The sequence below is a fragment of the Bathycoccus prasinos genome, assembly GCF_002220235.1.
Source record: "Bathycoccus prasinos genomic : Chromosome_10".
NCBI classification, from domain to species: Eukaryota; Viridiplantae; Chlorophyta; class Mamiellophyceae; order Mamiellales; family Bathycoccaceae; genus Bathycoccus; species Bathycoccus prasinos.
This window is the reverse complement of record NC_023999.1, coordinates 23,164-51,027: the sequence shown is the minus strand read 5'-3', so window position 1 is coordinate 51,027 and position 27,864 is coordinate 23,164. Positions and strand designations below refer to the sequence as shown.

Genomic DNA, 27,864 nt, shown 5'->3' with positions numbered 1-27,864 from the left:
TGTGAAGTTCATTTTATTGCTTTTTCTCAAACTGCACCTTCTTCTCTCAACACCCGGGCGGCCAACTTAACTGCTGTCCTCCAATCACGTGCAAATGTAAGTGATACACCGATTGGCATCCATCCACGCCGTCGTTAATGACCACCCGAAATCCCTTCTCCAACTTTTCTTGTTTTGCCACCATCTGCGCGACGTACATGCAATGCCCTAACAACATCTTGTGGTCCTCGTTCGCTTTGCTCAGCTGCGACAGTCCGGCTTTGATTTTCGGAATGACCAAAAAGTGCGTCTTAGCGACTGGATTGACGTCTTTAAACGCCATGGCGAGATTGTCTTCGTATAAAACCGTCGCTGGTATTTCTTTGCTGACGATTTTATCGAAAATGGTCGGCTCCGTTGAGTCTTGCATGCCTTTTAAAATCGCTTCTTGCGCGTTTAACTGTTCGTCGTTTTTCGGGGTTGACGCCATCGTTCTCGTTTTTGGTGTTTTAGTTTGTTGTGTTTGAGTGCGAGCACGTCCTCGTTTTAACAAAGATGAAGTCGACGACGAGGATGATGTTGTTGATGATGATGCTATTCGTTGCAAAGTTTTAGGAGAAACAGATGATGATGATTTTAGGAATAAAACGCGCGCGATGGCCGACATATATTTATTCTTGAACTTCCTCGTGCAACAAATTTTGCCGTCGTCGTCTCTGCTTGTCGTTTGAGCTTCGAAAAAGAGAGAAGAGGGAAAATGCACCAAACACTTCTTCTTTACTCTTCTCTGCTGCTTTTGCAAAAGTCTTTCGTACGATTATTATTATATTTAACAATCATCATCGATCGATTGATTGAGAATAAGGTATTGCGCATAAATTCGGTGGTGGCCGTCGTGGTGATAGCATCTCAATCATCAACAGTTTGCGGTTAGGACGACGAGAGCAAGAAGAAGAAGAAGAAGAAGAAGAATTTTCCATTGGAGCGTAATAGGTAAATTGCAATCGATTTTGAAGAGAAAAAGAAAAAGAAGAACTCCTACGCAGCCGTAGAGAGTGAGAGAAGTCACGTCTCGCCGCCATGGAGGATAATTACGACGAGGAGGAGGAGGAGGGTGAAGATGTCCCCATCACCACCACCAACAACAACAACAAGGACGCTGCGAACACAGTTGCGAACAAGCAACCTACTGTTCCTACGGTCGAAATGAAAAAAGTTGTGCAACCGACGACGGCGATCGGGGGAACCGCTTCCGATAAAGTGGGAGATGTTTTCGTCCATCATCATCCGTCGATGAAACCGGGAAGGATTCTGCGATTTACCGAACTGATGCACCCTCAGAAATCTTTGGAGGAGGAGAGAGAAGTCGCGAGAGAGAGAAGAAGACAGAGGAAGAAAGAACGAGAAGAGGAGGAAGGCGAAGAGGGAGAAGCAACGAGAAGGCTGGAAGGAGAAAACGACGACGCCAGGGAAGAAACGGACGACTCAGAAGAGGAAGAGGAAGAGGGAGATAACAGTATGGAGGGTGATTCCGACAACGAGGATTTACATGGATTTCATTACAGAGGCGAGAAGCTTCTACCAAAAGTCAATCAAGTGATGCTCGATCAGGACTTGAACGACGATATCGATCGAAAGTGGAGACCGGGCGGGAGAGTGGATCGAGACGACGTGTCGTTAGCAGCGAGAGTAGCTGAGATGTACGCCAGCGAGAAGGAGGCGATGCGAGAGGCGATGGCGGATGCGTTAGATATTGATGAGATCAAGAAGATAAAGGTCACGGAGTTGGAAAAGGAGAAGTTTCTGGTCGGCGTGGAACAGAAAGATTGGGAAGACGACATCATGTGGGACGACGAAGGAGGAGCGGCAGATGAGGAGCAGAGAAGAAGAACTGCGGGTAGTGCAACTTTTCAGGCGAGTGCAGCGGAACGAGAACAAAAGGAAGGAATAGCGGTAGTAGGAATAGCAGAAAAAGAAAAAGACTCCAACAATGAGGAGGACGTGGAGGATGCGGAAAACGACAGTAAAAATCGCAAGTCGGTCGTTTCTGTGCCCAAGTTAGATAGCGCGACAATACATGCATTGAAAAGCTCTCACGTTAAGAACTGGGGTGAGTATACGGAACAACCCGATGACGAAGATTCAAAATCGACGGCGTCTCTGGAATACTTCGAAGCGCCTGATGCGAATTCGTTTCAAACCTTACGTCTGTGGACAGAGATCGACGGGAATAACAACAACACGAAGAACATGAAAGAAGAATCGCACAAATTTTCAAATCCAAACGCGGCAATGCAAGATCCGAATTCACTCGCGTCTGGAGGTTCAAAGGAAGATATCAAAGTTCTCGGGCAAGCCGAAGCGCGTGCGCAAAGCGGCGGCTCGCATCGATTAGCCGGTTTAGATAAACTCGTCGTTCGCATAGTCGGTCAGAGCGATTTACCGCCAGAGGCCGCAATGTTCACGGCGGAAGAATATGAAAAAGCAGACGCTGCTGCTAGGAAGCACGAACAAACCTATCAAGAGCGCGTTTCGAGAGAGCTTCAAGAATGCGGCGCGCTCGAAATGTTGAAACGGAAGAACCAGGAGTTGCTTTCTGGCGATTGGGTGGACGAAGTTTCATGGGACGGAAATCCAGTGCATGTGGACGATATCGGCGATCCTTCGAAGATGTTTAGCGAGCTACGAATAAATCCAAACGATCCCGATCTCGACTTGTACGCGGATGGCGAGCTCGACGGTTCTGAGTTTGCGAGAGCGACTGCGAAAGTTTGGAAATCGCGTGATTTACCGCCGGTAGCTGACTTTGAGAAAGCTCTGAATATTAGTATAGACGAAGCGTACGCACCAGAAGTTCCCGAGGAAGGCGACGCGCGCGAGCGTACTCGACCAGGGCGTTTGGAAGGAATCATACACTCCGATTTTGTGTACCAAAATCCTCCGACTTTGAACAGAGATCCAATGGATTACCCGCGACCTCCCCCAGTTTTAGAAGTGCAGCCGCCACAAGCGACGAAGAAAAAAATTGGTTTTATGGGTATTCGCATAGCTGGGCCTTCGGCAGACGAAACATTCAAGATTAACGTGAAATCGTTGACGCTCGATAGCGCCGTCGCGACGTTGAAAGTAAAGTCCTCCGAAACTGTGGGATCTATCATTCAACGCGTTCGAAAACGTTGGCCAGAACTCGAAGGTGATTTGTCCTTGTACTTTCCTAAAGCGGGAGTGGAGAAACAAGAACCGCTGGATGAATCCACGAGCTTGAAAGACTGTGGCGTCAAACCTCAAGTTGGTGCTCCGATATTATGCATCGAGTCGACTAAAGTACATGTGGTTTCGGAAGAAATCGCGACGATGCGCCCGATAGACGATCGCGCCTTGGCACCTCCTGGAGCGTTTAAGAAACCCTCCGATCTTTCCATTGAAGATGGTCACATTATGCTCGTCAACTATGCCGAGGCAGATCCCCCGCTCATCGCTAAACCGGGCATGGCGGCGAAGAAAGTGACGTATTACTTGAGAAAATCCGCGGGTGATCAAGGCGCCAGACCTTTGATGGGAAAAAGCGGGCAAGTGTTTGATTTAAAACCAAACGCGCCGTCACCCTTTCTATCTGGTTTACCTCCTGGTATACCTGTAAATGTCTTAGAAACGTCCATGTACCGCTCTCCACTGTTTGATAGGACGCCAGATATGGACGACGACTCTCAACCTGGAATGTTTCTGCTTGCCAGAGGACCTACGGGCAAATGGAGCATGCGGCAAGTGCCTCATTTCTTCGTCGCTGGCCAAATGGAACCACACGTTGAAGTCCCAATGCCAGGATCGTTAGAGTGTATTGATATTGAAGAACGCATGGTCAACGCGACAGTTTTGAAACATTTCTTAGAGCTTCAAAAGCGAACTACTCCGGAAGATGCGCATCTTCCGAAACTCGTCAAAGTGTCGGACATAGCAGCCACTTTGAATAATGTCTTGACTGAAGATCAAATTCGATCCAAGTTACGCCTCAGAATTTGTGCACCAGTCAGATCGAGAGAAGGGATTAGTAAAGAAGATTATGCGTTAAACCCAGAGTACCGATTCGAGCACGAAAAAGAAATTCAAAAAATGTGCACGCCTGAAGATATTTGCGCGTACGAATCTATGCGTCACGCTATCACCGAACTCATGCAAGATCGAACGCCCGAACAAGTGAAAAGAATGAAAAAACTTTTGGCAGTTGATTTTCAGTCCTTAACGAACGCCGTGACGATTTTAGTGCGACACGCGAAAGGAAAACGTGCGAGGGATTTAGAAAGAATCGAACTTTTGCTTCAGATGCAACCGTGGTCGGTCACTCGAGAGTTTCTCGCATACGCGGCTGGGAAAGGTGTTTTGCACATCGACAACTCAAAAAAGATTCGGAAAGAAACTGGGAAGTTCTGGCATTACGTCCGAAGACTCACGAAACCACCGCCGCCGGAAGAACTTCGTCCAAAAGTACAACCAGGAACAGTGACTGGTACCGCGGCAGATTTAAGAAAACTTACCATGCCGCAAGCAGCGCGCATCTTGAGAAACTTTGGTATAGAAGATGAAGTCATTTTAAAACTCGAACGATGGAAGCGCATCGGTTTGATTCGGGAATTGTCAGGCGCCGCCACTGCGGATGGGAACGCGACGCATCAGAACATGTCCAGGTTTGCGAGAAGTATCAAACTTTCCGAAGTGCAACAAGTCGAGGAACTCAAGGAAACGTCCAATTTTCTTTTCAAACGGCAATGGAGAAAACTCGCCAGGAGAGATCGAAAGAAGAGAGCGGACGGAGACGACGACGATTCATCATCTGGGGGTGATACGGACGATGGTTTAAACGCTTTGTGCTCCGATACGGAAGATAGCGACGACGAGAGCGATGAAAACCGATCGGATTCAGACTCGGACTCTTTGGCGGCAGAATTAGAGGCGGAGTTGGCGATGAAAGCGAGAGGACCAACTGAAGAGGAAGATGCTGCTGAATTAGACAAGTTGCGCAACGAACTCGGCGCTGGTATTGGTGCAGAAGATCCTGCAAAACTTCTGGAGCGCGGCATTATCCCAATAGGGAAGAAATTACGTTTGAAACGTATCACAACGCATACGTTTCCGGATGGTCGACAAGCGACGGTGGAAGAAGACATCACCGACGTCGCCGGAGAAGCTTGGATGCAAGTCAGAGCGCAAGGAAAGAAGGCGTCTGAGGAAGCGGCTACGCAAGCGCTCGCGGCTGTGGGTAGAGACAAACCTCCTGATGCGCCTGATGAAGCACCTCCTGAAAAGAAGGCGGCTCCAAAAAAACCAGTCACGTTTGCAGATAAAGCAGACGAGGAAAGAGCAGAGTGGGTGCGACTTCGAAAACGCGCAAAGGAACGGGCACGACGCGCAAAGGAGAAAATCTCAAAGCTGGCAGCACAAGGTTTACTCCTCGATGGCGAGTTGGACGATGAGGAGATGCCGGATATGAAACCAGTTCCTGGCCAAGGCTTGAAACTCAGTTTGAATGCGTCGAGAATCAAAGCCGCTGCGCAACGCAGCCACTCGACGCCAGGTAGCGGTCAACCGAGGAAAAAGCAAGTGTATAAACCGAGACCAGCCAAGCCTTTATGGATACAACTCAGTGATCTCACCGAAATAGTCATCAAAAATAGGCAGTTCGGTCAGGTTTTCGGGACGCCGGTACTTTTAGAAGATTACACGAATTATATCGAAACACCGGTGGATTTGAACACGATCCTCAAGAAAGCGCGAGGAAACGCGTACGGCACCGTCATGGAATGGTTCGCGGATATTGCTCTGATTGAATCAAATGCAAAGGCTTACCATGAATCCGAACAGGAGGTAAAGATGCGCATAGATTGGGTACCGGCATTGGCTACAAAACTCGTCAATTTTGTCCAAACGCTCCTCGATCGACCGTACACCAGGCGCGACTTGAAGAAAGCGGACCACACGTACTCGCCGCAGGAAGACGACGGCGACGACGATCAAGGAGAAGAGGAGAAAAAAAGTAGCGGTTTGACGCAAACGCAACCAAAGATGAAGATGAAGTTTTCGTTCAAGATGAAGCCGAAAGTGGAAGAAAGTGGTGGTGGTGGCCCGGCGGAAACTACGAACACGGCGACCGAAACAGGGGAGGACGGCGGCGCGACGACTGGTTTAGAAACGCTCACCACGGGTGGTGGCTTAGACGACGACGAGAACGACGACGACGAGGAAGAAAACGAAGCCGAGGGTGGTCGTCAAGGTGCTGGTGATGGGAACTTAGACGCCGCAGGCAACTTAGATTAATAATGTACTCTTTTGATGTCCCTTACTACTTTCTTGTTTAGCTTGCTTAAAATGAATCAGCTTATTAATTTAATATGCCATCATCAGAGGACAGAATTCAGAAAAGATATTTTCCAAATTTAAGTCGCGGGGTTTACAATTTAAAAAACCTCCCTCACCATGACTGAAATGGTCCCGCCATCCGCGCCAGTGCCTCCGAACAAGAAGGATGTGACCGGTTTAGAGTTCTTGGAAGGCATTTCTGTGCGTCGTGTTTCTGTTCTTTCTTTCCTGATTTTCTTCTCTTTCTTCTTCTTCTTTTCCCAATTGTGAAGATCTTGCCAGTCGACAATATTGGAACGAACTCATCCAAATTTCCTTCCTTACGATGATGATGAATCAATCAATCAATCAATCAATCAATCAACACAGGGTCTGTACATGAATCAAAAAATCGAGTTACTCGAAGCCGTGACTGGTATTAACACGAAAAATCAGTATCGCGTGATCCCAATCGGTCAAGAGATGCCAGATCCAATCCCGGACGCGTGGATGAAGGAATTCACCAAAGGAAACTTAGAACCTTTATTTAAGGCGAAGGAAGAATCGAACTGTTTGACGAGAATTATCTGCCCTGGCTACAGATCCTTCACCATGCCATTCGTCGATGGGGAAGGAAGAAGGTTCTTTTCCATCATTCGACCGTTTAGGTGTACCATGGGCATTCCATATATGTGCATCTGTCAACCGCAAGAGGCGGAGTTGTTAGACGCGAACGGAAACACGTACGCCAAGGCGATTGAAAGAACGCCGACGTGTTGCGGGCGTAACTTTGACGCGACCGACGATAAAGGTCGATTGATTTATCACGTGTCGTATAACGCGTTGAAGGCTGATAACGGGAAGTGCAACGCTTGCGCGCCGAGTTGCTTTAACGCGAACTTAAACATTGACATTCGAGATCCGTCAACGAAAGAACATCTCGGCGTGATGGTTTCCAAGTGGCCGGGTTGCTCTTGCGCTGGGCTAACGGATCGCTCGCACTTTGTGTTGAGGTTTGCACCCGGTTCGCACCCAAGACAAAGAGCCGGTTTAGTCGCGGCGATGGTTTTGATTGAGTTCGCTGTGTTTGAGTTGATCAGATCACAAGAGCAATAATTTTATTTTCGAATAGAGAGAGGCGGGCGCCGCATGTTTCATACTTGCTCGTCCCTTATTCGCTATGAGTTTCTACGTATTAAAATTAGCTTTGATTGAACATTCTGTTATAATATACTGTAATTACTACGCTATTGTGAATATATTTCACGTAAGAAAAATCCTTCTTAAGATTTAAGTTGCCGAACGGCGTGCCGCAACATCGGAAGTAACACCCCTAAACTCGACGACACCGCATTCGGCCGACCGGGTAAGTTTACGATTAAACTCTGGTTATTTCGCAACCCAGCAACTGCCCGCGATAATGCGGCGTGTTTTTCGTATCGCCGCGCGTGTGCTCTGAGCGATTCTGCTATGCCCTTCACTTCTCTCGTGAGTACGCTCTTCGTCGCCTCGGGCGTGACGTCTCTTTTCGCTAAACCGGTTCCTCCGGTGGTCAAAATCACGTCGCATTTCAGTTCGTCCGACATGTATACGATCGCTTTTGCAATCTCCTCTTCCTCGTCCGGGACGAGCTTGTATCCTTTAATGATATGTGTGCTACTTTTGCTAACATCATCAGTAGTAAAATACGTCTCGATGGTTTCTCTCATGACGACGTTACCGGAGATGTCTTCGTAAACGCCGTTGAACGCTCGGTCTGATACAGTTATGATACCGAAAGATATGTCACTGTTACCATCACCACTATTCGTGCCATCTACTCCTCCTCCTCCTCTGTTGATACATACCGCATCTTCTTCGATATCTTCGCAGCACACGTCTGAGAGCATTCTGTTGTTGGTGTTATTGTTACCTCCTGAATAATACCGTGGTTGTGTCAACGGTAATGTTGCTGCTTCCAAAGTCGTTGTCGTCGTCGTCGTCGTCATCAAATCTTTCGGGTGTTTCGCGTGCATCTCTTGCCCGCTCTTAAATTTCTCCAACATCTCCTCCGTCGCTTTCGACTGCCACTTCTCTTTCCATTCCTTTTGCGTCATCCCGTACACTTCCTCTTGACACAGCTCGTACGTGCTTTTCAGTCGTACATTTTTCTTCCCCAACAACAACCACTTGGCTAAACAGTTTCGACAGAAACCAGTCAAGTTCATCATCTCTATGTTTTGAATGGTTTCGTTTCTCCACTTCATGTGCTCCAGAAGTTTCCGAAACGCGAACGCCTCGGCTTCTGTTTGTTTTAACGAAGAAGAATTGAAAGAAGACAAAGAAGAAGTTTTATTAGACATCGTCATACTCTATTTTGAGCGTAGTATGATGATGATGCGAATTGATGAGTGAAGAAAAAAAAAAGTTGTTGTGTGTTTTTGTTGCAAAAAGGAGTTTTATTAAAAAGAAGACTGCAGACAAAAAAACTTTTTCGTTCAAAACTTCATTCACATAGAGAAAGAACAACAGTAAAACGACGACGTAAACGACTATGAAGAGGAGAACACCGCTCTCACCGCGAGAAATCTTGAGTAATACCGTTATTCGAAGAAGAGGAAGAAAGCTAGGAGGAAGAGCGTCGTCGGTTTTCGAGAATATTGACGACGAAGAAATGATTGCGACGACGAACAAACGAAAACGAGGCGGAAGAAGTTCCGAAGAAGAAGAAGAAGAAGAAAACGAGACGATTCAGACGACGACGACGACTTTTACGCGACGGAGGAAAATGAACGTCGATTGTGATTACGTTTCCACCAAAGGAGGAGGAGGAGAAGAAGAAGAAGAAGGAGGTTCGTCGAAAACGTTACAGTTTCGAAAGCGCGGCATTTTGGAAGAGCAACAACAACAACATCAACAACAAAAGCACACCAAAACGTCATCGTCGAGAATAAAGCTCGCGAGAACGACGACGACGACGACGGCAAGAAGAAGAAGAAGAATAGCAATAAGACCAAGGCGAACGACAATAGGAAAAGCATCCATCAAATCGCAAAAAGAAGTCATGCGCTTGCTTCTCGATTCGGAGTTAGAACCGCATCCCGAGGACGTAAAGGAAGTCGAAGCGCAGCAAAAAGCCAAAGAAGAGAAGGAAAGAACGGAGGCGGCGAAAAAAGCGGAAGCGGCGAGACTGGCCGAAGCGGCGAAAAAAGCGGCGGAAGAAGCGGAAGCGGCACGGAAGAAAGCTGCTTCGGCTGCTGCGACGTTACCAGCTCCAACGACAACGCCTCTGGTGAGTGAAAAACCAGCGGCTTCGCAACCACCAACGACGACGACGACGACGACGACGACTGCGTTTCCCTTCCCTCCGGCACCGAATCCTACAGCGCCCGCGTTTACCGTTGGTTCGAGCGCAGCGCCTCCATCGTCCTCGTCCAAGAGAACGTTTCGTAAGAGACGGTAGGTTTAGTAGTATTAGATTTTTAAATAAAAATACCGGTAGCTTCGATTCTGTTCTCTTCGTCTCTCCCCCTCCTCTCGACTCTCGAAAAAAAAAGCCCGCCAAAACATGGAAGTTTCTTTTGTAACTGTATTTTTCGAAGTACACGTGAGCAGAAAAATGACACCCTCCTTCTTCACTATTTTGACGTCACACGCGACGTATAAAATGGGGATTTCGAACATGGACGACATCATGAAGACTCCAGAGCGTCCGAAAAAGAACGGAAACGGCGACATCGACCCGGTACGTGTCTCGTTCGCGACGCGATTGGATTAAAAAAGATTTTCCCCGAAACCGATTTTTTCTCATCTTTTTGTTCCTCTAAAGTGTCGAAGAGAAAACGACGATTGATTTCGCTCGGAATAACGCGCAAGTCTCGCGCGTGCGAGACCGAAAAGCGCAAAAAAACTTCTCGGATGTGTACTTACTCTTATTCTTTATTCAACACACTACAGAGCATCATAAACTCTCCGTTTATGAATTTCGTTTCCAACTTATCGCCCATACGATTTGGCGCTTCGAGTTTGGGAGGAAACAACACCGTCGTGCCCATCTGTTTTTCCTCGCCTTCGGCGTTTAAAAGGTACGTTCAAAAGCGCGCTCTGTGCTTTCGTTTTCTGGGAGTGCATTCCTTACGGTTTGATCATCCCATGTTTTCCTTTTGTTTGTAAACGTGAATTTCGCGCGAACCATATCCAGGGCGTTTTGATTGCGCGTATATGCGTTTTTTCCTTTCCTTCTCTCGGCAAGGAACAAACGCAAACGTCGAAGGAGGAAAAGGAAGCTCCACGCACTCACTCAGATTGAACTAAAAATATCTCAACACGAAGAAGTTTTGCTTTTTTTTGGATGGATGTTGTGTGCACATGTTGCATTTTTTTCGTGTTTCAAAAATACTCACGACTTGTTCTCTCATTATTATATTCAGTCCGCCGAGAAAACGATCCGAGGATAACGGCAACCACAATCACAACAACACGGTTTCCTCCTTGGCGAACGATATGGGTCCCATCCCGGACAGTTTGATGGTTCCGTTTGCCCACGAAAAGCACCAACACGAAGACGCGGACGACCAGGACGACTTTGTTGGTGGTATTGGAGGAACCATGGGCGCGATTACGCTCGAGGATGAGCTCTTGCAGTTAGATAATAAGTTCAATAATAAGGTCAATAATAATAAGCATAATAATAGCGGAGGTAAGGGTGATAAAACAACCGCCAAGAAGAGCGGAGGGGACCAAAAGAAGAGTGCCAAGAAGAATGGAGGCAAAAACAACAACGCGTCTGTTTCGCCGCCAACTGGATCCTCAAAACGTCAGTCGACGACGGGTGCCTCACTCGAATGGAACAGTGGGTTCTCGAAAACGATTCGAGGCAAAGCGGCGGATTCACCGAGAGACCACCCGGTCGGGACGGAAAATAGAAAAGCAGGGGCCACGCCTATGGCTTCGACAAAGAAGTCCAGTAGACGCGATAGCCTCACCAGTAGCAACGATGAGCACATTACTCCACCAGTCGGAAAATCAAAAAGCGATGGTGGTAGTAAAGTGAAGAATACCCGCGATTTACAAACTCCTGGGTCGAACACAAAATTGACCTTTGCGGACAAATTGGACCAGAGTAAACTCGACGAAGGCATCGACTTCGACGGCGCGTCCAAGAAGTGCAACTGTAAAAAGTCGAAGTGCTTGAAGTTGTACTGCGATTGCTTTGCGGCCGGGGTGTTTTGCCGCGATTGCTCTTGCCAAAGCTGCAGTAACACGGAGGGTGATCTCGAGGTTGTTCGACAAACGAGATACCAGATTGAATCTAGAAATCCAAACGCGTTTGCGAATAAGATTGTCGACGACGATAGCGTGGACGCAAAGCACGCCAAAGGCTGCCATTGCAAGAAATCAGCGTGCTTGAAAAAGTACTGCGAATGCTTCCAAGCAAATGTGCGATGCCAAGACTACTGCAAGTGCGAAGGATGTAAGAACACGACCGATGGCGCGAATCCTTCGCAAAACGGCGGCGCCGCGACGGCGACGAAGACAACGATAACAACAACGACTACAACAACCGCAGTTAGAGAAGACGAGGGTAAAATACTCACAAACACCAACGAGGCGAAAAAGAAAGTCGAGGGCTTGAAAAAGTCTATCGTTGGGTCTGTTAGAGACAGTGATACTAGTTTCATATTGAATTCACCAGCTCGCGAAGCTGCTCGAGCCGCGCAACGCATGCTCGCCGACGACGTCTTCATGGACGACATGTCTTTCGTGAACTACGGACACGGGAACCTCGCTTCACCTTTGCGAACGTTGTTGCACTCGGAAACTGGCTTGTCTCCGATGTTTCAACGCGTGAATGACGATAAAGGTGCTACTGCCACCAACTCTAGACAATGCAAGAAAGAGAACAACGACGTGAACGCCAACAACAAGAGTAATAGCGTCGGGAATAACACCAAAGCGTCTTCGAAAACGAGAGGAGCCGCGGGTCGTTTTTCCTTTTCAAAGACGAACAGCGCTATGAACACGAGAAGGAAGGCACCAGTGCCTTTATTCACGGACGACACCAACAACGTCGAGGAGAAGACGCCGGCGAGAACGACTCGAAGCAGAGGCTCGCCTAAGTTGGTAACGCCTTCTGTTTAAGAGCGCGTGCTTTTGTTGTATTCGGAAGTGGAACAATTCCCCTCCTACAACTTTCTTTTGAGAAGTTGTTGTAATTTAATATGTGAATGTATGAGAGAGAGACTTAACTAAACTACTTACAAAACTCTAAATACATTATTGTTTGTGTCCCTATTCTTCTATTTGTTCTCTCTTCATAGCTTCTACGCGTGCGCGGCGCGCTCTCGATATTGTATGGTGGTGGCTCTCTCTAAACTACCAAAAGTTGTTTTCTTCCGACCACGTCTCGACTAAAAAATCTATCATTTCCCCGAGCTTAATTGGTTTCGGGAATTTCACGAACGGGATGAGGAGAAGGTCCTCGTACGTCGCATCGTGTGGTATCGCCGAGCGTTGGCCTCGTTTCCTTTTCGTGATGGAAAACGCCGAGGACAGTTTTTTGTTCGTCTCTCCTTCTCCTGTACTCTTGTTGTTGTTGTTCAAATTCCTCCACGCGTTCCTTTGCTTCTCCCAAATAGCAAACCCTTCGTTGATTGGTTTACTCTTTTTGCCGCTGCTCGCGTTATGAAGCATCATAAAACTACTCCCTTTTCCTTCTATCGGTTGCGACTCTAAACCACTGCCGCCATTACTACTCTCACTCGTCAATAAGATTTTTGGCTTTTCCGCCGTCCTTCGTTCTTTTTGTATGACCGAGTCCATCTTTTTAAATCGATGACGACGTCGACGTAATAGATTCTACCACACTTCTTCTCTTCCCGTGTGTATGCGTGCGTATTTATGTATCGGCTCGCGCAATCTCAGCACGCTTTTCGCGCTTTTCGCGCCTGTTCCGTTTACACGAGATTTGTCAAACTTTCGCGATTGAGTTTTCGTGTTTTACGACATGTTTAGTGAGTCAGTGTAGCGCTTGGAAAAGAGACATTTCTTCCTGCTCTCATCGCGTGCTCTCTCTCGTATTCGGCACTATTCAACACATATAAATCTAATAAAAATGTTCGCTGTCCAACAAACTTTTGCCACGAAGACTGTCCAAGTCAACAAAGTCAACAAGACGACCAAGGCGTCCTTCGTCCAAGACATGAAGAAGGTAAATATGCATATCGATTTGTTCTTTTTCTGCGCCTAAATTTGGGGGGTAATTTGAGCCTCGTCAGTTTTCCTCCTCTTACGTCGATATATCGTTAGGGAAATAAGAAATTCAATCGGCCCTCGCTCGCACGAGGGCGATGCGAGATTTATATTTCCTCAAAAAAAAGTAAAACGCGGCCACGATCGTATCATTCGAACGAATCGACTCGTTCCGCGTCTCGTTGAATTCGTTTAGTATTGGGTTTTGGCTCGCGCGGTTGGGTGCGAAAATTTTACAATTTTGGACGCGATCGACTGGAAAGGAGAGGAAAGATTTTTTTTGGATGAACCAAAATTGGATGTTTTTGCGCTTGCAAGGAGGAAAATTTTTCTCCTCAAACAAGGATGAAATCAAATGTTGCCGTCATGGAATAACGACTGACCGATTCTTTCTATCTTCATTTCAACGCGACACAACAGGCTGCCGTCGTTGGTGCGACTGTCCTCATGGTCAACCCGGCGTTTGCCGCTACCATCAAGTTGGGTGGCGACAACGGTGAACTCGGTTTCTACCCGCCGTCCATCACGGTCTCCAAGGGCGAAACTGTTGAATTCGTCAACAACAAGGCGTTCCCGCACAACGTCGTCTTCGACGAAGACAACGTCCCGGCTGGCGTCGATGCCGACAAGATCTCCCACGAGGACTACTTGAACGGCCCGGGGGAGAAGGTCACGAACAAGTTTGACGTTGCCGGTACCTACGGCTACTACTGCGAACCGCACCAAGGCGCGGGCATGCAAGGCAAGATCATCGTCAACTAAATCTATTAATTCTTTTAGTACTTTAGTTGTTTGTGATGAAAGGGGACGCGCGAGTGATGATGATGATGATGATGATGAGTCTTTTCATTTTTCTTCTCTCCTTCTAGTCGCTTTGAAGTTGCTTTATTAATATTAAACAAAAATCAAAATAATACAGTAAACTAAAAATTACAGCGCGCGCTTTATTTGTCAAACTTCATCGTTCGTTGTGTTCTAATTATTGACTATCATTTTGCTCATCGTTGTCATCGTCGTCAGTACCTTCGTAAACTTGCGAAAAAAAGAGCTGTTGCTCGATGGGATTTGCCGAGTCTACCTTGATCTTGACCGTCGTACCGAGCTTAAAATCGTTCTCACGAAGTAACTTGAACGGCGTTTCAAATCCAGTATCCTCCAACAAAGCCAACGCAAATGCATCAGAACGCATGGATTTCACCACTGTTGCTTCGTAGATGTTATCTGCGGATCCCATTTGACGAGAGAAGTATTCGGTGACCCAATACTTGGATATTTCTCGCTGCGTTTTGATTCCCACCGAGGCGTTTGCTCCAGCCTCACTTAAAACCAACTCTAACTTCTCGTTCGAGATTTCAGACGAGTGCCTTCCACTTCGCAAGTACGATTTGATTTGGTAGTGTGCCAATAAATCAGCATATCGACGAATAGGCGACGTGAACTGAACATACGCGCTCAATCCGAGCGAGTGGTGAGGTCTCGGGGTAATGCCTTGCGAACTCGCCGTCATACACGAACGCATGGCCATTTCCGCACACACGCCGTCTGGAATTGTATCCCAGGTTTCTTCATCCAGCAAACGAGGTTCGCCCTGACCGCGAAATGGCAACGCGAGACTGTTCTCAACGCCAAAAGTTCCAGCAATCTCTCCGGCTAAAATCATCATCTCAGAGACTAAAATATTAGACGCAGAGTTATCTCGACGCTTGAGAAAGATTTCCGAACTCACGTCACCACCTCTCGCGTCGGCGCTTGAAACGAAAACGTCGAGCTCGGGTAAAAGAATATTGATCGCACCCTCATTCTCGCGCTTATGATATCGCGCGACCGCACACTCGTTGAGCAGATGAAGATCATTTTTTGCTCTTCCTTCATCTTTAAGGTGAGCGTCGACATCTTCATACGTCATGCGAGTTACTCCAGATATGGTGCTCGGATAAATGTCGTACGATCTAATGGATCCATTGAGACGCGATATATCCGCTTGTACCGTTAATGCAACACCTTCGTTGTCGTTTCTTGTCGTCGTCTCATCATTGGCAACGCGTAAACTCAGTTTACCTCCACTTAGCGACTTGGGAAACATAGGAATCGATTCCGTGGGTAAATATAAGGTCGTTCCTCTCTTCCGCGCCTCTATATCGAGCGGCGAATCGAAAACAATAAACCTCGTAGGATCGGCCACGTGAATATATACTCGGACAAATTCATCGTCGCCTTCGATTTTCTCGATCGATATGCCGTCATCTATTTCGTATGTAGACTCGTTGTCCACCGCGAATACTTCTAGCCGACTTAAATCGACTCTCGAGGACGCATCGAGATCCACGTCCGAAGGTTCGCACTGAATAGTTTGCGCCAGCTGTACAAGATTTTCGTCAAATTCAACCGGTATGAGGTTCCTTCGAAGCGCCAAGTTCTCGTGTTCTCGCCAAATGCCAAGTTTCACCAACACCTCGGCTGCTTTCTGAGAAGTTTTTTGCACGTTGAGTTTTGCCAACAAATCCTCCGCCGATGCTTTTTGCCCGGGTGTGTAACACTCATCACCGGAAGCATACGCCTGTAAACTCTCTAAGCGTTGATGTCGAGTACCGTTGTTATCATTGAAAACCTCCAGGGATTTCGCTTTTTTCATCGTCGTTCTGTCATCGTCTTTCGCGAGCATGGCGTTTTGAATCTCCGAAACAAACTCGTCTTCCAACTTCTTCGCGAGAAGTTCCGCATCGAGTTTCTTCTGTAAAGCGTTCGCATCGTCTTCGCTCCTCGTCGTGTAGATGATATCACTCGCACTACTACTGCTACTTTTTCTACTTTTTTGTTGCTGATGTTTAAAGTACACGTTCGTGCTTTCTGATAAGACTAACATCAAAGTCGTCTTGGCTTCCTCTTCGTCTTCGACATCTGGTACAAGCATCTCTTGTAAATCTTCAATCGTATACGTCGCACCTTTGTTATTGCCTTCTTCTTCCTCTTCTTTGCATATTTCCCAAGTTAGCTTCAAGCTCCCATCGGTGAGAAGCAATTTTGCGCGTTCAATAATAATCCGCAAATCGTCTAAAGAGCGTTTCTTCGTCATAACAAACTTGATGTGCTTCTCCGATATGTTGTTATTCGTCGGAGACGCCGACGAAGAGTCGGCGACGAGGATGGACCATCCAGATTTACCCAATCGCTTCTCTAAAACGCCGACGTGGATTTCACCGTCTCTATCGTATAGTATCGAACGCCCCGTCTCTGGTTCTACCATCGTTGAAGATTTTTGTTGCTGTTGTTGTTGTTCGTTCGTCGCGTCGTTTGCACCGCCGCCGGCGGACGAAGACTTTGACTTCTTCGCTCTCAACAAAAAAGAAGAGCGACAGCCTCTGAGATTTGATGATGATGAAGTCGATGGTCTGGAAAATAAGAGGTCATTTCGTCGTCGCGCGAACGCGTCGTCTTTTTCGTCGTCGTTTGAGTGGACGCAAGAAGAAGAAGAAAAACAACGAGCGGCGGCCGATTGGTGATGACGACGACGACGTTGCTGATGTCTTCGTACATTGGAAAAGACGACGAAGAGATTTTTTGTAGACGACGATGATGCGCAGCGCGAATAATATCGACCACTACTTTTACTGCTGACGTTGCTTCGCTTCCATCTTCCTCTGATGTGTGTTGTTGTTGTTGTTGTTGTTGTTGTTGTTATCGTCGTCGATGTGGTCGAAGCGAGGAGCGTGCTCATCGTGCTTCGTGCTGCAAAAGTCAATTTGCGAAGCATACACACAGCGTGCTGCAGAAAAAAATGAAGAAGTTTGGATGAAAATGTTGCGGTTGTTTTGTGGTTGGGTTGTGTGATCACGTAATTAAAGCTGACTGTGCATTTTTTCGAAAGTAAAGAAAGATTATTGAGACATAACGAACGTCGTCAGAGAACACGCGCACGACCAAACACACACACACACACACAAACGAGAATGCTAATGCAGAGTCAATTTATATTCGGCCATCAGACGCGCATCGTGAGTCGCAGTAAAAACGGTACCATCATCGCCGCGAGTACTCTAAAACTCAGAAATCAGAGTAATCATCATCAAACTTTTGCCGTGACTCGTCCAAAATCTAACAACATACCAAGCAGCAGCAGAAGAAGAAGAAGATCATCATCATCATCATCATCATCATGGGTAACATCGACGATTGTGGTGGCATCGTCGTCGACTGGATTATTTGACTGTCCTATTTTCGCGGAAAAGGCGTTGGATAAGTTTCAGCAATCGACGAGTTCAACAACAAAAGCTACGACAGAAGAAGCGAGAGTTTTGTTCGAGAATAACTATATAATCTTGGACTGTCGAGCGCTCGATGAGATTGATTTCGAGGGAAGATGCTCCGGGAAACCAAACGTTATCGAAGTACCGTTAATAAACGCGAAAAGAGTGTACGATGCGGACGCAGGGAAGAAGGTATATAAGCAAGAAAAAGTAAACGCCGAGGCGTTCCTATCGAGCGTGACGGCGAAAGCAGGAGCGACGAAGGACGCGAAGATTATGATTATGGATAGTATAGGAGGCGTGAGAGCGGAAAGGGCGTTCGAGATACTCTCTTCGAATGGATTTTCGTCTCTTGTATTAGTGGACGGAGGTGTAAACGCGTGGAAAGCGGCATGGGATGCGACCATGCGCCGACGACAGTTGCCCGGCTCGTTTTCTCGCGGGTTCGATAACGCAATGTTTTCCGACTCCATGGTCAGTCACGCAGAAACGTTTGGAAGTGGAGGAGACGAAACGGCCTGGGTGGTATAGTAAGTATAATTTTTCGTTGTCGTTGTTGTTGTTATAATAATAGAAATGTAAAATATACGTTAAAAACGGATCTTCAACTCTCACGTCGTTTGACACCTGACTGTGGGAAGCTTGCATTTCAGCGTTTTACGAAAAATTCAAAAATCTCTCTCTCCTTTGAACAAACAAATTGCATCATTCTTCTTCACACTCTCTTTCCCAAAGAAACTCAAACTCAAACGCCGATATATCTCTTCTGTCGTTCGTTGTAGAAGCATCTCTCTCTCTCTCTCCGTGTGTGTGTGTGTGTGTGTGTAGCGAGATATACAAACAAGGGCCAATGAGTATGAACAACAATACCAAGAAAAGGAAGCCGATGGAAGAGCTTCAACGAAAAGCGCAGAAACTCCAAACTCTCGAGAGATTTTCGAATTTAAAAGTAGAAAATAGAGTCGTCTCGGGCGCGTCCATGGACGATAAATTCAGCGAACGGAGATTTATAAAGCTCGAAAACGTTACAAACGATGTGATTTCATCCTTGTCGAACGTTTTTGCGGGAAGTTCGTCTATCTTTTCGTCTTCGCGCGGAGACGCAAATTTAGAAACCAAAAAGTGGGGCACCGTCGCAGTGAGTTTAGAAAAGTCTCGGCCATTCACCACGGCGAACGGGAAGCACTTCTCCACGATATCGTTTGGTAATTTGGACAAGTCGGAATTATCGGTGAAACTTTTCGGCGAGGCGCACCAAGCGCACTGGAAAGAAGCGAAAGCGGGAATGTTGTACGCACTTCTAGACTGCAAGCCGTATCTCTGTCCAAAGACGAAAAAATTCTCGGTATCAATAGAAGACCCGTCGCAGATGATTAAGATAGGAAAGTCTCCGGATTTTGCATATTGTAAAGGAACGCGTGCGAAGGATGGGTTACCGTGCACAAAAGCCGTAAATCTGAGCAAGTGCGAATTCTGTGAATTTCACGCCGGCGGCGCGTTGAGAGCGCTGCAAACAGAACGTGTCGCTTTAGCCTCGGGGCGAGGTAAATTAGCCGGAGCCAATGGGAAAATAATTACCTCGTCGCAGACGTACAATCCGTACAGCAAAAATAATTCGGCAATCAATCAGTTAGGAGGGCAGTTTGCGGCGAGAAGTAATGCTTCTCGGTCGAGTCACTTCGTAAATCCAGGCGGAGGTATCGGCAACGTCGCGAAACCATCCGACAACATGAACACGACGTCGACACTCAATAGCATGCACAACCAGAGAGCGGGCAATCAGATTCTTTCTAAACTCGCACAAAAGCAACAACAGATGGGCACAATGGGGGTCTCTCAACGCAACGCCGCCTCACTTACGATAGGGAAAAATGACAACACGAGCGTTCACAAAATTCAAAAGAAAATGAGCAAAAACGAGGACAAAGACGACGACGACGATGATTCAGACGATGAAGAGTTGCTCGTTGAAGAAGCGCCGCGTGATGCGGCGTTGGATGCGCGCGTAGCCAAAGTTGCCGAGGCACAAAAGCGAGCGAAAGCTTTATTAGGAAACCAAGAGCTCAAAGCTTCGGATCCGAACAATACAAAAGTGCAGTCGTTTAAAAATAGGTTGCTTAACGTTGACCTCTTCGCTGGAAAAGGAGTAGGATTTGGTAAGGAGAACATGACGACGAGCAAAAGTGGTAGCACAAATTTAGAAAGTGCTGCATATGTGAGTCGATTAGAAGGTGAAAATAGTCGCTTGGTTCGAGAATTGAAAGAAACGAGAGACGAGTTGGCGCGTGCAAAAGCCGAACTCGTTCGACTCGGGAGCACTTTTAGCACGGGACGTGCAACCAATACCAATAACAAAAATAATAACACGGTTAGGAACGATTCCAGGAAGAAGGTTTCCACGTCATCCTTCTCAGACGCTTTCAAGAACATCGTCACGAAGGAAGATATATCGCGTCCTTCGCTACATGCAAAGGAAGCAGCGGACGAGGCGACCGATACAGTTTTTAATAAGATGGATGACTTAGAAAAGATGGACCAAATCAGAACCTTCTTAGAAGACGTTCGCGAACAAGACGTCGACGCGTATTATTGCAAACAGTGCAACAAATGGACTTCTTTCTATCCCAAGCAATCATGTGGGGACGAAGGGGCTAAGCACCCGATCGAAAAGAAGAAGGCTACGGCTCGATGGTTTACCTGTTCATCATGTGCCACGCACATTACTACGCTAAACCAGATAATGCCTCTGAAGTGTACGAAGCACGGGTGTAATGGTGGAACCTTCGCGCGAACGGGCAAACCTGTGCAAAGCGAAAAACGAATTTTAGGCTCGGATAGACTCGAGGATATTGCCGATCGAAAGTTGATGAAACCACGAGGAATCGAGCATGGATTTTCTCTTAGGACTTAGAGTATTTTTTCTCACGAGATACAGGTATTCGAGAAGTCATCATAGCGCAGCTTTATTTTTTCGAAGCCTTCTTGGCTTTGGCTTTCGCCTTCTTCGCCTCTAGTCGCAAGCGCTCTTTTTCTTGCTCTTCCTCTATGCGCTCGCGTTCTTTTCGCTCCATCAAATCAAGCTTTATTTTCAGCTCGTGAACCTCCCTCTCGTGCGCTCTTTTCACCGCGAGAGCTTTGTTTTTCCTCGCTTCTCTTTTCATCCTCGCCGTGTGCAAATTTTCTCCCCGTAAAGCTATAGCCTCGTGCAGTTTCAAACGCGCCAATTCTTCCCTAATCTCTTCTCGAGCGCTTTGTCCGCGATTTTGAACTTTGAAGAGTAATTCTGCGACGCTCGCGTTCTCTCGTGTGTTTGAAAGAAGAAGCAAAGGCGTTTGCGCGTTATCGTTTTTGGCGTGCACGTCTGCGCCTCTTGATATGAGCTCCATAACAATTCGGGCACGCGCGTCGTCGCTATTTTCTACGTCTTCGTCATTTGCATCATTTTCTTCTTCCTCTTCCTCGTCCTCCTCAACCTCTTCCTCTTCAGTTCTTCCCATATTGCTCTCGTCAGTTTGGAATCTGTTCTCGTTGTCTATCGTCGTTGTCTGCGGAGGAAATATTAATGCCGCAGAAACTGCTAAATGGAGCGGTGAATTCCCACAATCGCCGCGTGAGTTCACATCCGCGCCAGCTTCGAGAAGATATTGAATGGCTTTAAGGTTTTTTGCGTAGCACTGCACGTGTAAAGGTTGGTCATTATTGCGTTTACGAACTCGTACGTCGGCGCCCCTTTTGAGGAGGAAGTTGACCGTCTTCGAGGAAGTACAAGCGTGCAACGCACAAACTCCTTCCGCGGTATTCGCGGCAACATTGATGATGCTTTCTTCCGAGGTGAGAATCTCGTCGATTTCGTTGAGTTTATTCTCGAACGAAGCTTTCAGGAGTTTCTCTGCGTTTCGTTGTCGAGCGACTCTCCAGAGTTCCTCTTGGTCTTCTTGGTCTTCTTCGTTTTCTTCCTCTTCCTCTAATATCGCTTCTTGCAAGATACTCTCCGACGCGTTGATCGAGATTACGGCAGTGGCATCACCACGCGCCGCCGGCGCATCAATCGTCGTCGTCGTCGTCTCGAGAACGCCCACGGTGGTGGCAGACATGATTCTCCTTCGTCGTCGTTTTCGTTTGTCTCTTTATTTTTAAATAAGTAAGTGTAGGAAGTGTGTGGGTTGACTTCTTTGTTTTTTTTGCTTTCCTCTCTCGTGTATTTTTCGAGCAGCGAAGTGTTTAGGGTAGCAACTCCAAATCTGCGTTCGTAAGATACGGCTTTGCTTTTTGAAGAGAAGAAGAGATTTCCATCGGCGCGCTCCTCACGTCTGCGTTATAAATACACGCATCAAAAGCAACTACTCTTATATCGAAGATGTCCGCTATTGTTTCTTCTTCCGCGAGGTGAGTGTTTTCGTCGTCGTTCATCTCTTGTTCTTGCTGAAAGAGAGAACTCTATCATTCTTTTTCTTCCCTTCTTCTTGAGAATGGATTGCTCGTACAGAGAGAAACGTGAGAGAAGAAAGAGAGGAGGAAAAGAAAGAGAAGAAGGGCTCTTTTTCTCCCTTTTTCTCCCCTTTCTGGATGATCGTTTATTGATTTTTTTTTCTCGCGCGCTTTTCTTTTCTGCGCTCGATTAAAAGTAAAGAGTGACGAAGACGACGAAGACGAGGAGGAGGAGGAAGAGGACGCGCGTCGTGCGTTGGATGATCACGCCGTGATCTTCCTCTGAAAAGAGAACGTATCAAAAATCATCTTCGCAAGAGAGAGGAGGAGAGGAATTCTTCTTTTTCATCGTCGTCGGTTCAAAATCCACCAGAAAAAGAGAGTCCTGTGTGATCTTTTTTTTGGGTTGGCATGGTTGGGGGGGTCGTTTTTTTCGGTTTCTTTCTTTCTTTAAAAAACAAAGACTTAACATATATATTCTCTTTCTCTCTCCGCGCATAAAAACAGAATCACCTCGCGCGTGAACACCTCCGCGTTGAAATCTCGCTCGGTGTCTCGCCAATCCGCGCGCGCTTCTTTCGTCGTCAAGGCGCAAAGAGACGTGTGGTGGCCTGGAGTCGACGCGCCGGCGCACTTGGACGGCTCCTTGCCGGGCGACTTTGGCTTCGACCCGTTGGGCTTGTCCGTTGACCCGGAAATGAAGAAGTGGATGGTCCAAGCCGAACTCCAACACGCCAGATGGGCGATGCTTGGTGTTGCCGGCATGGTTGGCCCGGATTTGGCCCCGTGGGATACTCCGTCCTGGATTGAGGCTGGTAAGTTTGAATACTGGGCGCCGGCTGGTCCGTTGTTCTTCATCCAAATGGCGATGATGAACTGGGCTGAAGTCAGACGCTGGCAAGACATGAAGGACCCGGGGTCCATGAACAAGGATCCGTTGTTTGGCTACAACGCGAACGACACGAACACGGACGTTGGTTACCCGGGTGGCTTGTTTGACAAGCTCGGCTACGCGAAGAAGGATTTGGACACGTTGAAGTTGAAGGAAATCAAAAACGGTCGTTTGGCGATGGTCGCCATTGCCGGCTGCTTCGTCCAAGGCGCGACGACTGGTGTGTCTCCGTTGACCAACTTGACCTCGCACATCGCGAACCCGGGTGCCGTGAACATCTTCAACTAAGTTTTTTTATCGTGAGAAACGCTTGCGTGAATTTGTAAGAGAGAAATCACATCGTCATGTTTTATAAATCAATATAGTTAGAGAGAGAGAGGGAGAGAGAGAGGAGAAAATGTAAAGAGAGTGGAGAAAAGAGTGAGAGAGAGAGAGATTTGGTGAGTAAATGAACGCGTGCGTGTTGTAAAAAAATTTTGCTACAGAGCACATGCTAGGGAACACAAACTACAATACATTATAACTCGTCTTGGTCCGCAAACTGACCGGTTGCTTCGATCCCGCTTGTTCTCATACCAGATTCCGACTTTTCAATTTGCATGTACGTCTCTAAATCTATCCCTTTGCACGCCTCTCGTTTACACACTTTCATGAATATATCATCCATCATCGCTTCCTCTTGCGCTTCGTTCTCTCCGCCACTATCCTCGCTATCCTCGCCTTTCTTTTTTTTATTCTTTTCTACAGTCTTGGCGTATTTATACATCAACCGTTCTATTTTCTCCTCGTACGTGCCTACGATCTCTCTGCACGCGTTTTGCATCTCCGGCGGTGGGTAATTATACGTGATGAACCGTTTCACCTCTGAGCAGACGTTCGACATGCTTTCAATGACTACTTCTTCCGGACCGATAAACTTAGACTTGTCTCTGATATCCTTCCCGATTTCCGTTAAGGTTGCGTTGCAGGCCACGCACGTAGCTTTGTCCCCGACTCTTTTCGAGGGTAATTTCGCGCCTTGAGAGAGAGTAACAGAGAGTAACATCAACACCAGAACACGTGCAAAGATAGTAAATGAAGACATCATCGTTTTTTGTACTCCACCTTAAAGAGAGGAGGAGGACGCCCGTGATGGAGGAGGAACTTTTTTTGTAAAGAAATTTTCAATGATTTGTTTTCCTCACAACTCACTCTGTCAACAACGAGCGGTTTACGAGTACTTGTTCTGATATGCCTTAACACCTCTCTCTTTCTGTTTAAACGACGACACATCATGAAACGAACGAGAAACGTCGTCGCCGACGACGATGCAAATCCAGCAGAGCTAGAGAAAGGAGGACAGGGAGGAGGAGGAAAGAACCATTACGATGTCAACGAGGCCACGCTCGTGGCGAAACACTACTCCCAAAGACAAAACCAAAATTTAGAACAGAGAAGACAGTCCCCGATTTATAACTTGAGGTGTTTGAACAACTTTGTGAAATCAACTCTGATACAAACGGTGACAAAGAAGGACGACCGAGTGATGGATTTAGCCTGCGGAAAGGGTGGAGATTTGGGCAAGTTTAAGAAGGCTGAGATTGGGTATTATTGTGGGATTGATATTGCCTTAGAATCCGTTCGACGAGATGCCATCCAGAGATACAACAAAGGCGACTACACGTTTCCAGCGACGTTTATCGCCGGCGACGCATTCGTCCACGACTTGGAAGACGTTTTAGGAGAAAAAGTGAACGGTCTCTTTGACGTTGTTTCATGTCAGTTTGCCATCCACTACTCGTTCTCGACGGAAAAGCGTGCGCGCAAAGCGTTCGAGAACATAAGCAAAGCGTTGCGCCCGGGCGGGCACTTTGTAGGAACGACGGTCGATTCGAACGTTCTAGTGCGAAATTTAAGGCAAACGGACGGTTTATTATTCGGTAACGATGTCATTGAAGTCAATTTTGACGAGAAGCATTGTAAGAAAGAGTTTTTACCGCCCGGTTTTGGCATCGAGTATTCGTTTACGCTCGAAGACGCTGTGACTGATTGTAAAGAGTCGTTGGTTCCTTTCGTTACTTTTGCCGAGTTGGCGAAGGAGTACGACTTGGAAATCATGAGGTGGACAAACTTCCACCAGTACGTGCACGAAATGCTAAATCTGCCCAAAGAGGGAAAGTATCGATCCGTGCACGAGTTGTGGCTTCATTTGATGCAACCGCCGGGCGGTAGCCCGGCGGATGGAAAATCGTTGGTGCCCAGAAACGCAGACGGTCAGTCGCTTCTCTACGCCACCGCTGTGAAGCCTTTGAACAAATCTTTAAACGCCGCGTTAACAGAGCAAGAGTGGGAAGCCGCTGGATACTACACGACTTTCATTTTGAGGAAGAAAACGAAAGCAACTGCGGCGGATGAGGCGACGAAAGAAATACAAAAGGTGGTGAACGAACGACCGCCAATTCCGAAATCGCAACCGTTGTCCGCGAAAGATGTTCTCGTTTTAGAAGGTGCGGCTTAAAGAAGAATATTAGTCCATAAGTAATAGCTTGCGTAGTTAATAGCTCGTACACTTGTAGCATATTCATAGCAGTAAGTAATGGTGTATCTTAGTAATCGTGTGTATTTCTCGTCGTGGTAGTGTTGTTACAGATTTTTCTTCTTCTTCTTCTAAGTTTTCTATGTAAGCTGTGTTTTTGTGTTTCTCTCTTTTCGCGCGTTTCTTCTCCTCCTGTTCGTTTTTCTGATAATTATTGAACGTAGTCCAACGTGTTCAAATCAACGCCTTGTTGTTTAAAGAAAGCTTTGGTTTGTTCTTTATCTCCCATCTTCTTGTCCACCCATGATTTCACGAGGAAGAGGTTATCCGTCCATCGATCAGCCGCGCCGCGCATAGCATCCACGCCTTTAGCGACTTGTTCTTGCAACTCTGGATTGCTCTCTTCAAGCTTCGCGAGCTCTTTCAAAAGCTTTGCGTTTTCATCCTTCGCCGCTTGCAATGCCATCTCCGCGTTCTTTCTGTCCTGAGCCGACGACGATGCGTCGTTCTCTTTATTCGTCGTCTTTTCGTTTTCAATATCTTCCTCGATTTTTTTCAGCTGTTTTTCCAACGCTTTCAATTCCGCGTCGCACTGATTCTTCTTCTGTTCTAACTTGGTCGCGTGTTCGCTCGGAAAGGACCAGAACCAATTCGTGGTGCCGATTTTATCCGTTTTCACTAAATCGTCGTCCGTCAAAGTTTTCAAAATCTCCTGAACACTCTGCAAAACCACGCCTTTCTTTGACGCTAACTTCTCGATTTCTTTCAAGAGGAATGGCTCTTTCTTCTCGTGAAAGATTCCGAGAATTATGGCTCTCTTATCGGCCACGGATTTTCCTTTCGCCATTTTTCCTTCTTCTTTTTGTCTTCTTCTTCTTTAACTTCTTAAATTCTTCTTCTTCTTCTTTGCTTCTTTGCGTGTGTGTGTGTGTGTGTGTGTGTGTGTGTGTGTGTGTGTTCTCTGCCTGCGCGCTTCAAGTAAATTTTTGTTGAGAGGGATGTGAGTGCCAACTTTTCTTTTTGAATTTTTTTTCCTCTTCCAGTCTTCCGCCCATTTCGGTGTCGAGAGAGATCTATAAGACAACCACACACAAACAACAATCAGCACACAAAAAAAAGAGAAAACAGATATGTCTTCGTTCACGTGTACTACGACGGGGAGTACTTCTTCTTCTCGCGCGCACCAACACGCGTGCAAGTGTTGTCGAGGCACAGGAAGAGTCTCAATGCAACGAACGCAACACTCTTCATCTGCGTCGAGTCAAAGCGCGGCGGCGTTGACCGCAAAAAAAGTCGCATCATCATCTTCATCATCATCATCATCGTCGTCGTCGTCGTCGTCGAAATCATTTTGGACTTTGAGACGAGGCAAATACCACTGTTTAACGATCGCTTCGGCAAAGAACGCGATCACAGATGACAACGAGAACAACATCAACATCAACAACAGCAAAAGAGAAGGAGGGGAGTACACACAAACAAGAAGAAACGAAGCAGCGACGACGACGAAACCGAAATCGAGACGCACGTTTCTTTCGAGAACAGCCGCTGCGTTTGGTGCTTTGATTTTTGCGAGCGCGGCGGAAGAAAATATCAACAATAACGCGGCGTTTGCGTTGGAAGATACCGAGTGCATCGAGTGTGGTGGCACTGGTATCGTTCCGTGCGATATGTGTGGCGGAACCGGTAAATGGAAAGCTTTGAACAGAAAACGCGTGCAAGACACGTACGAGTTTACCGAGTGTCCGCAGTGTTACGGCAGAGGCGTGAGAGTCTGTCCGGTGTGTTTTGGTACCGGCGAAAGAAACGTGAAGGGATTGTTGCGGAGAGGAGAAGCGACTGAAATGGTGAAAGCTATGCAAAGAGGTGAGTTGAAACCCGGGGACACGAAAGCGTTGATCCAAGCTGGACGAGATCGAAAGCTCGAACTGAAAATTCAAGCCGCCGCCAACGCCAGCACTGCGGAATCGGTTGCGCAAGAAGAGTTTTAATATTAATATATTATTAGTTTTATAAAAAAATTGTAGCGAGATGTAAGAGAGATGAACCAACTTTTGCGTTGATGATAACAACTTAATTTAATAATGAGTACTACTGGTACCACGACTCGGTGATGATGTGGTCTTTGCGTAGAGGAAGACTTTTGTTTTTTTTTATGCATGCAAGGCCCAAAAATCTTTCTTTTTTCCTCATGCATGGCATTTTGGCTCTCAATTTTCAAATGCTTGTCGTCGTGGTCTCCTCTT

General features: G+C 46.9%; 17 protein-coding genes across 17 annotated transcripts; 10 read left to right on the top strand and 7 right to left on the bottom strand.

Moving 5' to 3' along the window:
* Nucleotides 1–46: 46 nt before the first annotated feature.
* On the bottom strand, nt 47–469 carry Bathy10g00330 (predicted protein; the record flags this gene model as incomplete). The annotated part of the gene is made up of 1 exon (XM_007510622.1): nt 47–469. One exon carries the CDS (start codon nt 467–469, stop codon nt 47–49), a length of 423 nt encoding a protein of 140 aa, XP_007510684.1.
* A 590-nt stretch (nt 470–1,059) lies between these two features.
* On the top strand, nt 1,060–6,288 carry Bathy10g00320 (predicted protein; the record flags this gene model as incomplete). Its single annotated transcript, XM_007510663.1, has 1 exon — nt 1,060–6,288. One exon carries the CDS (start codon nt 1,060–1,062, stop codon nt 6,286–6,288), a length of 5,229 nt encoding a protein of 1,742 aa, XP_007510725.1.
* A 168-nt stretch (nt 6,289–6,456) lies between these two features.
* Bathy10g00310 (predicted protein) lies at nt 6,457–7,425 on the top strand (the record flags this gene model as incomplete). The annotated part of the gene is made up of 2 exons (XM_007510802.1): nt 6,457–6,531; nt 6,700–7,425. The coding sequence occupies 2 exons, from the start codon at nt 6,457–6,459 to the stop codon at nt 7,423–7,425; spliced, it is 801 nt and encodes a 266-aa protein (XP_007510864.1).
* Nucleotides 7,426–7,592: 167 nt separating this feature from the next.
* Nucleotides 7,593–8,651, bottom strand: Bathy10g00300 (molybdenum cofactor synthesis domain protein; the record flags this gene model as incomplete). The annotated part of the gene is made up of 1 exon (XM_007510406.1): nt 7,593–8,651. The coding sequence occupies one exon, from the start codon at nt 8,649–8,651 to the stop codon at nt 7,593–7,595; it is 1,059 nt and encodes a 352-aa protein (XP_007510468.1).
* Nucleotides 8,652–9,076: 425 nt separating this feature from the next.
* Bathy10g00290 (unknown protein) lies at nt 9,077–9,751 on the top strand (the record flags this gene model as incomplete). Its single annotated transcript, XM_007510647.1, has 1 exon — nt 9,077–9,751. One exon carries the CDS (start codon nt 9,077–9,079, stop codon nt 9,749–9,751), a length of 675 nt encoding a protein of 224 aa, XP_007510709.1.
* A 105-nt stretch (nt 9,752–9,856) lies between these two features.
* On the top strand, nt 9,857–12,429 carry Bathy10g00280 (predicted protein; the record flags this gene model as incomplete). Its single annotated transcript, XM_007510739.1, has 3 exons — nt 9,857–10,033; nt 10,246–10,373; nt 10,719–12,429. 3 exons carry the CDS (start codon nt 9,857–9,859, stop codon nt 12,427–12,429), a joined length of 2,016 nt encoding a protein of 671 aa, XP_007510801.1.
* A 234-nt stretch (nt 12,430–12,663) lies between these two features.
* Nucleotides 12,664–13,110, bottom strand: Bathy10g00270 (unknown protein; the record flags this gene model as incomplete). Its single annotated transcript, XM_007510503.1, has 1 exon — nt 12,664–13,110. One exon carries the CDS (start codon nt 13,108–13,110, stop codon nt 12,664–12,666), a length of 447 nt encoding a protein of 148 aa, XP_007510565.1.
* A 292-nt stretch (nt 13,111–13,402) lies between these two features.
* Bathy10g00260 (predicted protein) lies at nt 13,403–14,301 on the top strand (the record flags this gene model as incomplete). The annotated part of the gene is made up of 2 exons (XM_007510597.1): nt 13,403–13,498; nt 13,960–14,301. 2 exons carry the CDS (start codon nt 13,403–13,405, stop codon nt 14,299–14,301), a joined length of 438 nt encoding a protein of 145 aa, XP_007510659.1.
* A 217-nt stretch (nt 14,302–14,518) lies between these two features.
* Nucleotides 14,519–16,783, bottom strand: Bathy10g00250 (ribonuclease II; the record flags this gene model as incomplete). Its single annotated transcript, XM_007510674.1, has 1 exon — nt 14,519–16,783. One exon carries the CDS (start codon nt 16,781–16,783, stop codon nt 14,519–14,521), a length of 2,265 nt encoding a protein of 754 aa, XP_007510736.1.
* Nucleotides 16,784–17,492: 709 nt separating this feature from the next.
* Nucleotides 17,493–18,314, top strand: Bathy10g00240 (predicted protein; the record flags this gene model as incomplete). Its single annotated transcript, XM_007510537.1, has 1 exon — nt 17,493–18,314. The coding sequence occupies one exon, from the start codon at nt 17,493–17,495 to the stop codon at nt 18,312–18,314; it is 822 nt and encodes a 273-aa protein (XP_007510599.1).
* Nucleotides 18,315–18,633: 319 nt separating this feature from the next.
* Bathy10g00230 (predicted protein) lies at nt 18,634–20,694 on the top strand (the record flags this gene model as incomplete). Its single annotated transcript, XM_007510538.1, has 1 exon — nt 18,634–20,694. The coding sequence occupies one exon, from the start codon at nt 18,634–18,636 to the stop codon at nt 20,692–20,694; it is 2,061 nt and encodes a 686-aa protein (XP_007510600.1).
* Nucleotides 20,695–20,746: 52 nt separating this feature from the next.
* Bathy10g00220 (predicted protein) lies at nt 20,747–21,877 on the bottom strand (the record flags this gene model as incomplete). The annotated part of the gene is made up of 1 exon (XM_007510767.1): nt 20,747–21,877. One exon carries the CDS (start codon nt 21,875–21,877, stop codon nt 20,747–20,749), a length of 1,131 nt encoding a protein of 376 aa, XP_007510829.1.
* Nucleotides 21,878–22,252: 375 nt separating this feature from the next.
* Nucleotides 22,253–23,391, top strand: Bathy10g00210 (the record flags this gene model as incomplete). The annotated part of the gene is made up of 2 exons (XM_007510445.1): nt 22,253–22,263; nt 22,719–23,391. The coding sequence occupies 2 exons, from the start codon at nt 22,253–22,255 to the stop codon at nt 23,389–23,391; spliced, it is 684 nt and encodes a 227-aa protein (XP_007510507.1).
* Nucleotides 23,392–23,620: 229 nt separating this feature from the next.
* Bathy10g00200 (predicted protein) lies at nt 23,621–24,187 on the bottom strand (the record flags this gene model as incomplete). The annotated part of the gene is made up of 1 exon (XM_007510521.1): nt 23,621–24,187. One exon carries the CDS (start codon nt 24,185–24,187, stop codon nt 23,621–23,623), a length of 567 nt encoding a protein of 188 aa, XP_007510583.1.
* A 189-nt stretch (nt 24,188–24,376) lies between these two features.
* Bathy10g00190 (predicted protein) lies at nt 24,377–25,600 on the top strand (the record flags this gene model as incomplete). The annotated part of the gene is made up of 1 exon (XM_007510506.1): nt 24,377–25,600. One exon carries the CDS (start codon nt 24,377–24,379, stop codon nt 25,598–25,600), a length of 1,224 nt encoding a protein of 407 aa, XP_007510568.1.
* A 229-nt stretch (nt 25,601–25,829) lies between these two features.
* Bathy10g00180 (predicted protein) lies at nt 25,830–26,465 on the bottom strand (the record flags this gene model as incomplete). The annotated part of the gene is made up of 1 exon (XM_007510695.1): nt 25,830–26,465. One exon carries the CDS (start codon nt 26,463–26,465, stop codon nt 25,830–25,832), a length of 636 nt encoding a protein of 211 aa, XP_007510757.1.
* Nucleotides 26,466–26,748: 283 nt separating this feature from the next.
* Nucleotides 26,749–27,609, top strand: Bathy10g00170 (predicted protein; the record flags this gene model as incomplete). Its single annotated transcript, XM_007510782.1, has 1 exon — nt 26,749–27,609. One exon carries the CDS (start codon nt 26,749–26,751, stop codon nt 27,607–27,609), a length of 861 nt encoding a protein of 286 aa, XP_007510844.1.
* Between the last annotated feature and the right edge of the window lie 255 nt (nt 27,610–27,864).